Raw genomic sequence first — 12,486 nt, 5'->3', positions numbered from 1 at the left:
ATCTGCAGTAACCTTTTCACTTGTGGTGCTCTTAAAGTGTCTCTAAAAGTTGCAGGGTTAATCCATAATTAATTTCATGCATTGGCATGTTCAGCTACTGCAAGGTTTAGCTTTAATGGTAATGGTCTAATGGTATCTGTGGGGAAAAGTGCATAATTTCTGTGTGCATTCTGTATTATCAGGAATTTGGATCACCTATTTATTGGACAAATGCGTCACCCAGTCACTGTGTTTTACTGAGACACATTTCTGCTGTTGGCAAGCATTAAACCTAGGGATGACGATATATATAGGGTTAGGGTTATCACAACCCTAACCCTGAGAATTTGATAAAATAATAATATAAATATAATGACATTGATAATGTATACAATTATTTACCATTTGAAGAGTCTGAACAGTTTTTCTTTTCATTAACAATAGTAATGCCAGTAAGATTTGGTAAGTTCAGAGCTATGGAACATTAAATCATCCATCTTTTCTTAATATATCTTATCCTTTCTTACCCTCAGGTCTACATAAACTACCTATGGATTGTCCGTCAAAAGATTATCTTTGCTGTTTCAACACAAAGCTGTTATTTTTAGTGTAGTTATTCAAATCGGGGGTTAAGGACACTTGATGGGAGCCACACATGCCTGTTTCCAGCCATGCAATGTTCTTCAGGAAAAGGGATTTTTTGTCTGTCTGTGAAGCAACCTTACTTAATGCATTATGAAATCATCATCATTCCTCAGAGCTGCCTCATTCTTCAATCCTTTTAAAAGGCAGCAGGTCAGACCGCCTCAGGCCCAAACTGTGGCCTGACCCCACAGGTCAGCCAGCTAATGCCACAGGCTACTTGATCCAGCTAGCTTGCTTTCCATCTCTCAGGAACTCTCTCACTTTTTTCACTGTCAAATGCTGTCCAACTGACCCTGTCCCTCTCTCCCTTTACACTCCCTTGACAGAGGGGGAGAGAAAAAGAATGAGAAACGGAGTTAAGACCCGACCTTCACCTCACAACCTCTACGATAGGAAAAGAAGGGAAGAGAGGAGGAAAGAGTGGCACAGATAGGAGGCGAGAGAAAGGATAAACACACTTAACAAAGGCAGAAATGTGCTCCCAGGGGCAGTGAGTTGTTAAGCTGTATTTGCCCCTACTCGCAGGCAGGCTCAGCATTGCTCAGGTTACAAATACAGGTCAGGTGTGTGCCTCAGTGAGTGAGAGTGTGAAAGCACTGTTAATGAGTGGCACAATGTACAAAGAGGTGTGTGTGTGTGTGTGTGTGTGTGTGTGTGTGTGTGTGTGTGTGTGTGTGTGTGTGTGTGTGTGTGTGTGTGTGTGTGTGTGTGTTGTGTGTGTGTGTGTGTGTGTGTGTGTGTGTGTGGCTGTTTGTCAGCATGTGCCAGACCAGCTGTATGGCACAGTGCCGTCTCTGGAGCAAAGCCCAGTCCTAATGTTCAAGCAAAGGCCTCTTAGGAGTCCACTGGGATGTCTCCTGGCTGCTTCATTGCCCCTCATAGAAATTGTTTTGTGTGTGTTGTACTGGAAAAAGTACAGAGGTGCTGGATTTTCAGAAAGTGTTTCCAGAACTACTACTCTGTTATGAAGTGTTGGATGTCATATTAAATAATGTGAGCGACCAGACACCTTACACTTATTAACATAAATCATGACTACACAACTTTGTTTATGTCATAGGGGACATTTGTCACTTGTAACATATAGACCTCCTTTTCAAATAACCTTGTGGTGGGATCTAAGGCTTATGGTATTTTTTAAACCATTTTTGTATTCTCAAAGTATTACTTTTGAGCTTATCACCTTGAATGTCCTTATGTTTCTGTCTACAAGTGATCTTTAGCCTTTGACTTTGCTCTACAGTTTTGGCATACGTCTGTGTTAATTGCAGCAATAGTTCCTTTCTGTTCCTCCGCTCCAGCTCCTCCTCTGTCACATGAATTGGCCGCCCATGAAGGGGAAGACGCAGGTTCCTGGCTGTCACTCCCCTCGTGGTGGCTTTTTTTTATCCGCCTTGTCAGCTTGATGAAAAGCTTGTATAGTGCACTGGCACGAGCGCAGGCAGGCAGGCAGGCAGGCAGGCAGGCACACACACACACACACACACACACACACACACACACACACACACACACACACACACTCTTATTGACACATTATTACATCAGCTCTTTTCTTCAGTGTAAAGTTGAGGTCAGAGTTTAAAATCTAGTCATGGGAAAGAGGTTATGTGAGAGACCATGACGGAGTAGAAACATTATATATGGGGGTGTGCCCACTTATGCTTGTACTGTTATGGATGTGTTTTATTTATTTTATTTTGTCATTTACTCTTATGAGTAAAATATTTTTAGAGCATACAGATGAGATACCGGATGCCAATTTAGTAGTTCTTTCAAATAAACCTTGGCAGATTATTTTGGATTTTTCAGATTATTCCTCTTGCACTAGTTATTTTTTTAATATAGAACCAGAAGCCAAGGTATTTATATTCTTTAATCCGCACAGTAATGAATCTGGTCACAGAGGAGATTGCTGTCATTACAGTGATCTTTAAGATGAATTGTGTTTGACAGTTGGTTTATTGAGAGTGAGGGTTGAGGATAAGTGCTCAGTGAGTTTCCTGTTTTATTATTATTAGTATAAAAACTTCCTGGAAAGTGCATTACCTCCACTAAGCTTGATGTAAAGCATTTGTACAGTGTTTACATGTTCAGATATTAAAATCAAGTCTATTACTGTCACACTTTACTGGATGCTGGAAGAGCAGATTCAGATGAACACCTGGCCACCACCTACACTTTTACAATAAGTTCACCATCTTTATTGCCACTGATGAATGAGACGGTGTGCAGAAAATGATTTTAGCTTCTGTTTTGAGGCTATTTTAGGGTTAAGGAATTAAAGGTGTCAACAGAAGGTGCTCTCGGGAACAGTGATAATGTGTGAAGTGTTTGCATGTTTGCACATGCAGTCACTTTCTCCTTTTCCTTTCTCTTGTGTGGAAGCAGAAAACTATAAAGCTCTGGTTGTCTGGGCTTGCTCACCGGAATGCCCTCTCAGCCTCACGCTCACTTCGTTCCCTTTCATCTCCTCCCCCTCTTCCCGCTTTGAGCAGCTTCCTCCAGAGTGATTAGTGAGGGCTCAGTGAGAAGTGCTCCTCTGTAAGCGATGACGTATCGTCTTGAGGTGTTGTGTGCACATGTGCCTGCGTGATCACCAAGTGTACGTGTCAGACAGCTGTATTGACATACAATCTGAGTAAATACGCAAATGTTACTTTTTAACGTTGCTGCTAGATGTTAGTACCTGATCATGTTTGTGTGATTTAAGGTTAATTTGCACACAGGAATCAAAAATGCCCCCTTGGTATGATGGAAAGCCACAAAAAAGATGCCGTTTTTACATCATTGTAGATTTTCCCAACTGAACTGCATTTATGAACGTGGGGTTGGCTTGGTGCAGTGAGATAGTGGGCAGACTGTCTGCTCTTTGGCACGTTGGTGTCTATTGCCCTTGCATGTACTCTTGCATATAATCTTTATGAATTAGAATGACTTCCTCAGTTTGTTTTTGTTTCTCCATCTACACGTTGATCCGTTGTTGCCACACTCCACATCTTCTGTATGGCTCATTGTTTTATTCCACCTTTTTCTTGCTCTTTCTGTAACACTCAATCCCACTCTTTATGTCTCGGACTTAAACAGACACTAGTTAGCAAACAGTGCCACTCTGTAAACTAAGGAGGCTTAGTAGGGATACAATATAAGTTAGTTTTTTCCCACGGAGGAGGAAAGCTCAGGCTGCAGAGTTGCTGCCAAATTATCCATTTTCTTTCCGGGAGCATGAAGTACACAAACAGTAGATCCACAGTTGTCATAACACTGGCACTGTTGAAGCTGCCCCTCCTGCATTTGATCTAATCTTATCCCGTTAATGTTCTGTGAAAGCGACTTCCGAAGTGAACAGAATTTTCTATCACAACATCTGTAAATGTCTTGAAATCCTACGTCGGCTTTCCACTTGCTGTGTCCACTACTAGATTAGTGAAGAGAACGAGGTTAATACAGTATGAAAGACGTGTTTGTATCTGGTTTACTACAGTAGACTTCCTTCCCATATTATAACTGATTTCCCCTTGCTCTCGCTTTGGTACTTCCCATATAGTTTAAATTCAATTATAATTTGATCACCCAGGTCATGCTTTCTTTTGAACGCTACCAATTAACCATTTAGCATCAAAGTCTAGCGTTTGACTTTGATGCCCCGTGTTGCTCTGGTTTTTTCTCTTTTCACACAGTCATACTTTCTCCTCTCTCCACTGTTTCATTGTGCCTCATTGTTTCTGACCATTCCTTGTTCTAGCTTTATCCCCCTCTCCTCACAAGACGCATCACAAGAAGCATGACTGAGGTTTAGCACGCGGCGGATGAGTGCAACGAAGAAAAGAGACTCTCTTTCGTCGTCACACTTCTGCGTTTACTTCCTCTTTACGTCTCATAGCCCCCCCCTGTTTCTGACTGTGTTATACTCTGCTACAAACTGTCAACACGGCTGTAAAACACAGTAGTCTCTCCTTCACCTCGTCTTGTTTTCCTCCCTTACTCCAGCAAGGCTTTAACCAGCCACCTGCCCCTATTTACCAAATGTGTGACCTGCATCTCTTTCCACTTTCCCATCATCCATCTCCTCCTCCTCCTCCTCATTCCCTCCCTGTGTCTCTCTCACTTCATAGCCATCCTTCCTGTGGTGTCAGGAACAGAGATATTATACGCAGCTATCCAGCATCTGATTGACCGGCTCTTAATACCAAAGATTTTGATTGATGATCAGTTGTTAAAACGGGCTTAGTGAAGCAATAAATGATCTTAATTTGAAAAAACATAGTACACTACTAAAACTCAGTGTTTGTTCTCCAGGGTATCTACAATTAAACATCCACCGAAGGTCGAACATTAAAGTTGTCACAGCATTGTTACAGTCAGGTTTAGTTGGCGTAAAAACCATCTGCAGCTGAATATTCTCTGTGAATACAAACTCAGGAAATAAATCCAGTGGACTAAAGAAACAAGTGGTGTGTCTTTTTTAGATGACAACCAATCAAGAGGCGATAATGGAAGTGGTGATAAAGAAGTAAAACTATGAGGAAGAACGTGAAGCCATCTTTCACTCTCCCTAGGGAGAGAGAAAGGGCATAGTGTGGGAAAATAGGAAAGAGGAGGAGATGTGTGCTTCTGTTCACATGTTTCCAGCACCGTGTGGCCACTGGGGACCCATTCCCACTCATCCTCCTGTCAATCACACACACGCACACATGCAAAGGTCTGACATCAGATGCTAGTTAAGATGAGGTAATAGGAAAACCATATACAGTACTTCCTTTCTGTGATTGGTGGGGGGAAAACATGCTAACTTTAGGTTGGAATTTTCCCATGTCATGACCATACTACCCAAGGAGTTTCGTCTAACCCGCTACATTGATTTATTGTGATCTTGTTTATTGAACAGTTCTGTGTCTGAGAATATGTTCAGATAAGACAACTTTGTTTCCAATTAGACTCTTTTTAAGAAGTGGAAAACACTATAAAATGTGTTTGCTGAAGGTCATTCAGAGCCCCACTCTGGATTACTGAAAGCAAAATTGTCCAATCATACTAAACGAGTACAAATCAAATGGTCAGGTGCCCAACACGTCTTTAAAGTATGATGCATGTCAAGGTTAGGCACTACAAGTGAAACATTTGATCACTGATAGATATCACACGAAACTTCCCGCAGTTGATTACTTACATTAAGACAATTCTGTTTCATGTTTTCTGAAATTGGATATTTAAATATGCAAATTAGGCATTATCTTATTAAATATTAAGCCAGGTTCAAAATTCTTGTTTCATTGTGTTTACATATTAGAGTCAAAGGTTTTTACTGAGGGAAATTTGGATATCTCTTCGTATCACTCAATCAGAAAATACTCACAAAACAAAACGCCTCTTTAAAACCTTCAGAATATAGACGGGAAGGACACTTGACAGGTTGGTTTATGTCAGTGCTACTGAAGTGGAGATATGAGAGAAAAAGAAATTGCATTTTGATAAACGCGGCCTTTAAATATATGTATTGTAAAATTCTATACGTTTCTGCAAGAAACTACAGGCAAATAGGGTAAAAATACATCATGACCCTTTTTGAGGCACCAGTACGACTTTGTTGACCTTTGCAAGTAAAACACCTGCAGTCCAGTGACCCCCAGCCTTATGGGCCTCAACAGGCCTTTGCGTAAAGCTCAAAGGAATTCCAGGTGCGTTTGCTGTCTCTTCAGTGTTATATGGATGAGACGGTGTGTGGGGTCCAGAGCAGCTGGAAACATGTATTTACCTGAGGGCAGCAGAGGGAAGAGGAGAGCCGGCCTGTCTTATCTCTCTGTCGTCTTGTTTGATCGGCTGGTTTGGGGTCAGTGCCATGTCAAGAAGGGACTCGGAGAAGGTGATTAAAAACGGATCCTTTACATTTAGGCCCAGGTATCAACAGGGCTGGATGTATGCATGCCGTTTCAAACTTGAGTGTGTTTTTTGTTTTGTGCCGATTCAGCAGAGGGTGGTTTTCGCTGAGGGATTATGGCAGGATCGCAGTTTAAACCAGACTTGTCAGCCTCGCATCCCCAGGCCCATGTGGCTACTCAAGATTGATTGCCACTTTGCCTCAGCACAGGGCTCCATTTGACTGTAAAAGGTGAGCCTTGGAAAACTTCAGCCCCCTGACTTTCTGTGATTTACACCATGAGTCATAAGGAGACTTACTGTCTCAGACCTGTTCATTTTTAAGAATTGTTATGGGAAGTGATGGTGACTGTTTGCATCATTTACATTTACAATTGTAGCTCTTCCCTCATTTAAACCAATCAGGCCTAGAGCTAAACCCACCATCTTCCAAATTGTGTCGCCACTATCCTCATCTTTATAACCCCTGTACTAAAATCTTCTAAGATGTCTGGCCCTTCAAAGGCACAAGCAATGCTTCACAATAAAACCTGCGCCACGCAGCCTAACGACAGTCGTCATCTGGCTCTTTCAAAGGAGTTTTCTCTTCATATTGCTGTTTTTTTAAAGGTTTTTTTTTTTTTTTTAGCGTGCCCTCTGGCTGACCCCATGCTATGACCTGTTCAGACCTACGCATGTCTCTCCCCAGGTTGGGCTGCGCTCTCCCAGGCATCTGTTTTCTAGATAAAAGCCGTGAGTGCAAGGGCTGATTCATTGCTCTGTCACTGACATGGCGTTTGGGCCGTCGACATCCCCGCTCTCCCTGTGTCCATGTCTCCCACGGCCCAGTTTTTATAGCATCACAATCCAGATTTAGTGACAAATCAAGCAGCATGCCGAGGAGAAGGGCTTCTCTGTTTGTTACATTAGGAGATCGGCTTTCAAAGAAGGAAACGGCAGAGCGCTAAAAAAAAATGTTCAGTGTCCCCACCTACACTGTGACCCTGGCAGTCCTGAGATATATAAAACGTTTTTTCATGAATGATGACAGGTTGGGACAGGAACCAAACCTTCCGCGCCGCTCTCTCTAGTGACCATGCTGGGAATTTCTGCTCCGTTTGTCAGTAGAAAACTTTAAGAGCAGCATGCTAAAGTAACCTCAACCTTGGCACCAAACTTCATCCGCTGAAATCTTTCTGTTGCCACTTTTTCACAACAGCCACCCTTTCTTTACAGGAGAGTGGCCATCTCCCACAGTAAGAGGATTAGTTTTTCCTTCTATCTCACAGTAAGTTGCAGGCCTCCCTGTCCTGTCCCTCCTCATCTTTTTCTCTCCTCTGTTCTCCCTCTCCTCTGTGTTGGCTACTTGTCCAGCAGGGCCGTGCAGTTTCACAGTCTAATTACAGGTCAATTAAAGGCTTTGTGGCTCAGCCCTCCTTCTGCCAGCGCTTCGGCCGTAGCAGGCTTAGAGGACTCGACAGAGTGAGAGTGAATGAGATATCATTTCATGTGGAGATCAGCCGATAGAAGGCCTTGAAAGAGGGAATTTGGGGGAAAAGGCTCCCCTCTCTTTCTCTCAATGGGCAAGAGTCCCTCCATCTTCGCCAACCCACACAGCACCCAGCATCTTAAAGAAGGGGCCTCTGGGATAGAGGCCAGAGGATTATGGGAATATTCATGACCAGATAAAGGGGTGAGCGGTTGAATGACTGTGTTTTGGGGCTCATCTCTTAGGTAAACAGGAGCCTAAATGGAGTTTTAGATCGCTACTCCCACTGCTCAGTGAGGAACAGGCAATGGTGACTCTGTCCACTGTTTTTTTGTTGCATTTCCACAGGACAGAGAAAAGAAAGGCTTGTTGTGGCCTTTTCTTCCTCTGGCTGCTGTCTTTTGGTGACAAACAGATGGTGTGGGGGAAATAAATATCTGTTTCTCACAGTTTTTATCCAGAGAATATTGGCTTTTCTGAAAGACACCATTCATATTCACTGGTGGCCTCCTGGGCTCCTGAAAGCTGCTGAGGGCTCATTTTAAAGTCATTAAGCATCCCCGCTGTAAGGGAATGCTTGACAGGCTTTGCTGTTCTCATCTAGGTTTAGGTTCTTCTCGCCAAAATTTCATGGTGGAACTATAATTGTGCAGGTAGCCTGGGGCAGGTAAAACTCAAGCTAAAATGCATATTAGGATATGTAGCTGCTCAACATTGTGACACACGCGGGGAACAGGAGGTTTTGTGCTTGATGGAACCTGGAATTTGCTGGACACTGAATACACTTATTGTAATATTTACTTTACACCTGACTTATTTTTGCTTCTCCAAATGTAATTCTACTCCTGTTGTTTTCTTTCTGTTGGTCTTCCGGTTCAAAAAGGCATTTTGAAAATGGTATGTGTTTTATTGAACTTGAATGCTGAAGCTGAACATAGTCATATCGTACAGAGTTTAAAGCCTTCTGAGGCAAATAAAAGAGTTGATTTTGGGGCATATCAACTTTGTGTTTTTTTCCTTTACAAGCGCTGCCACATAGCACAACCACAGCTTTGTGCTGTGCTTCGCTGAATTGAGTGATTTTTCAGCTTTCCACGGTAAACTTTCCCAGCCCAATCTGGGGAATCAAAACTGTCTTTTCTTATCACAAGCCCTCTAATCTAACCGCTGCTGCCCCCAGTGATTTAGCAGAGCTTGGTGTCTCTGCCCGACAGTTGGCAGGGTCCTTAATGTTTGACCCACGTTAAGCGGTCTGCATGTGAAGCGCTGAGGCTCCATAGAGCACCTTATCACCAGCCACATCTAAACCCACTTAGAAGCTTTGAAGCTTGAGCCAGGGGATTTCCCGTGTTTTGATGATCTGACAGTCGGTGCCCTCCTTTCCCCACACCGACCGCAAAACTCCACCCCCCCCCGTGCCTCACATCTCTTTTTCTTCAGGTCGGACAGATGTTGGTAATCCTGCTCTGATTGGCTTGGATTGAGCTGTGTTGTTCTGTGGTCAGGGCACGCAGCCCACACGGCTGAACTGTCAGTTGCCTTTGAGCCGTGCCCTGCGGTGGGCTGCGTGTTGGAATGGCGCACTGCAGGGTTATGTTTCATTCAACCCCACACCTGCTGCAGTGACTTGTCAGCCTGCCCCTCGACAGGCCCCCTTAATGCCTCCATTAGGTGTCGTAATCTCCACCTGACGCCCTGCCATTTTGCCTCAGTGTGTTAACAGAGTATCAAAGGCGGGGGATTCTTTTTTTTTTTTTTTTGCCACCTGCCAGCGTGTAGGAAGGTGAAAAGAGGTGGTGGTGGCATGACTGTACAGCTCTAGCTGGCTATCAAGACATCAGCGAGTTATTGTGTGGCTGTTAGTTCATTTTCTCAGGTGTGTGTGTGTCCGTGTGTGTGTGTGTGTGTCCAGCACAGCTAGTGTTTCAGGACGTGTGTGGGGGTATGTCTGCATCTCTCCCAACAACTGTGCGCTTTTCATCCATCAGGAAAAGGATACCTCAGCAGCCGTGCTCCCATCAAAAGAGGGCTGCACACAAGCCCCTGAGTACAATATTCAGTTTCACTCCAAAGCACGCTCAGTTATCACCTTTGTGCCGACCTGAAATGGACACTTAGGACACTGTTGCTCTGAGGTCCAAACCACAATGATTTATCTCCCTGAAAACGGACAAGTCAATTTTAAAACTGTTTTCACTGGGCCTCCTCTTAGGAAAATAATCAACAATAGGTCGCCTATGGATCTCGTGTGGCTGATTGATCAAGATAGAGAAGTGCTAGTTTGTTTTTCAGAGGCGGTGTTTGAGTTTGTGCTTGGAGGAGATCCAGACAGATTAGCGAGGGTGACAGGGAAGCGGGGAGAGCCAGCCAGGCCTTGAGGTGCAGCTGGCACTGCGATCCAGGGCTTCCTTTTCTCTGTGTGGGCCCGCAGACTTCCTCCAGCCACTGTTTAATCAGCGATTAAGACTGCTTTAGATGGCTCGCTCATCTCGTGTGACAGTACATGTTGGGTGGAAGGGCTGCTCGTCTTTTGCAGTCTTCGGTCAATAGGAGTGTAGTCATGAAAAGAAGTGACTGATTGTTTCTCCAGTAGATTCACCCCTTTCATTTGAAATGTTGTTGTTATGGTATCTCCCTCTGTCCATTAGCAATGTGCCCGTGAGGTATATGCCATGAGAAGGGGAGGGTGAGAGCTTTGATGTGGTCTGTGCTAACTGGGAAAGGGTACACAAGCCTTCATCATCAGATGTGTGCAGGAGGTGTGCCTTGAGGTTTGGCTGTCGCTGTCGGAGGGGACCATCTGGTGTTTTGGTGAAAAATGTGAGGGAATTTCTACCTGCAGAAGTTTACCCCAGGGATTAGAATATTGTTTGATGCTTTCTGTTTAAAGAGCAGATTTATTACCTGCGACCTGTCCTGAGCGTGCTTCATTTAGTTAATTATGTTTTAAGTGAGCAAAAGAACAAACCTGCAGATTATTTTCCTGATGATTAATCTTTTGATCTATCTAAAGAAGTTTAAAAAGAATTGTCAATCACCGTCCAATGTGTGGTCTTCAGTCTGAAGACATTCAGTATGCTCGGGCCGCAGACGATGATTATTTCAATAGATGATGTATCTGACCATTATTCTCTCCGTTAATCCATTAATCTACTAATCTACGACTATTAAACATCAGATGATTGGAAAAATGCCAGAGGCCGAGCTGAGGTCTTCACATATCTTGTTTTGTACAACCTGCAGTCCAAAAGATATTCGGTTTACAATGATTGTAAATCACAGAAGAGCTGCAAGTCCTCACATTTGAAAAGCTGGAACCATCGAATGTTTGAAAAATGTACTTGCTGATCTAATGTTCTGTACGGATTATGATCGTACAGCAAATGTTCCCATGTATAAAGCTGAACTAGTGAGTTCTTGTCATCTTTTTCCTGAAAAAGCATTTAAACATTTAACAGATTATCAAAATAGTTTGACTAATAAATGAAATGACATTATTTCCAAAGCTTTTTTGTGTGTGTATTTGTATCTATTTGACTAAGTACTAACTACTTTGTGCGCTTTTCTGCAGAGAAAGTTCGCGAGATCCAGGAGAAACTTGAAGCCTTCATCGAAGCTCTTCACAAGGAAAAATAAGAGGACCAGGTAGTGTAACTACATATGATCAGCAGCACAATCAAAGCACTCTAATAGAATTATTAGTGGATTGTGAATTGAACAATTGTTAAAAAATAGTGAAGTCGTACCAAGATCCTAAATCAATACTGGCAGTGGCAAAATGGTAACCGTGTACTTTATATAAATCTGATCTGTTGTCCCTTCTCCCCTTTTGTGTCTTACAGAACTATTGAAAGTACATTTATGGATCCCAACAGAGACATGCACTGAACGAAGACAACTAATTCTGTAAATGACCGTCATCGCCCGCTGACCCTGACTACAGCGCTCACCTGATTTTAATACCCGCGGCTTGGCTTCCCTGCCCCCCCCCCCCCCCCCCCCCTTTGACACTCATGGAAAGATGGACCTGAGCTGAAGGAAACGGTTTTCAAGCTTTTTGTTTGATTTTTTGATTTTTTTCTTTTTTGTTGTTCACTTGCAAACTGTCCTGGGTCAAGAGGGGGACTTCTGCACATGAGCCCGAACGCAGTCCCATCAGGAGGAAAATGAGAAGCGTGCGCCGTGTTATCGGACATCTGACCGCTCATTTTCAATAAATGAGTATTCTGTACGTGTTAATCTCACCAGTTCTTTTCAGCTGATGGTGTCTGTACATGGGATTTAGAAGAGTGTGTGTCTTCACTGATCTCCGTACCAAGTAGCATGATACCTTCCTGGTACCGGAGAATTAGCTTCTATTTAACATTTACCAGTTCTTTTTAGTAGTTTCAGCAGATGTCCTCACCTTAAATCTAAGAATGGAAAGTTCAATATTCAGCTTCCCCACTGTAACACCACAACAACCATAAACAGGATGCCACCAACTCTGAGGTGTTGGAAACAATATTGTGTATAGA

The 12,486-nt window shown here is 43.3% G+C and overlaps 1 protein-coding gene across 4 annotated transcripts in view; it reads left to right on the top strand.

The window, feature by feature from the left end:
• opa1 (OPA1 mitochondrial dynamin like GTPase) overlaps positions 1–12,200 on the top strand; it is a 36,950-nt gene extending 24,750 nt beyond the window's left edge. For all 4 annotated transcript variants that reach the window (XM_029429330.1, XM_029429328.1, XM_029429329.1 and 1 more), the window contains 2 exons: positions 11,541–11,614; positions 11,812–12,200. In XM_029429330.1, the coding sequence (XP_029285190.1) occupies positions 11,541–11,605 (65 nt within the window). In that variant the 3' untranslated portion in view covers positions 11,606–11,614; positions 11,812–12,200. The remainder of the gene's footprint in view (positions 1–11,540; positions 11,615–11,811) is intronic.
• Positions 12,201–12,486: the final 286 nt, after the last annotated feature.

This window comes from Cottoperca gobio, chromosome 4, assembly GCF_900634415.1.
Source record: "Cottoperca gobio chromosome 4, fCotGob3.1, whole genome shotgun sequence".
Lineage (NCBI taxonomy): Eukaryota > Metazoa > Chordata > Actinopteri > Perciformes > Bovichtidae > Cottoperca > Cottoperca gobio.
Note: the sequence above shows the minus strand (reverse complement) of the source record. Positions and strands in the feature narration are given on the sequence as shown.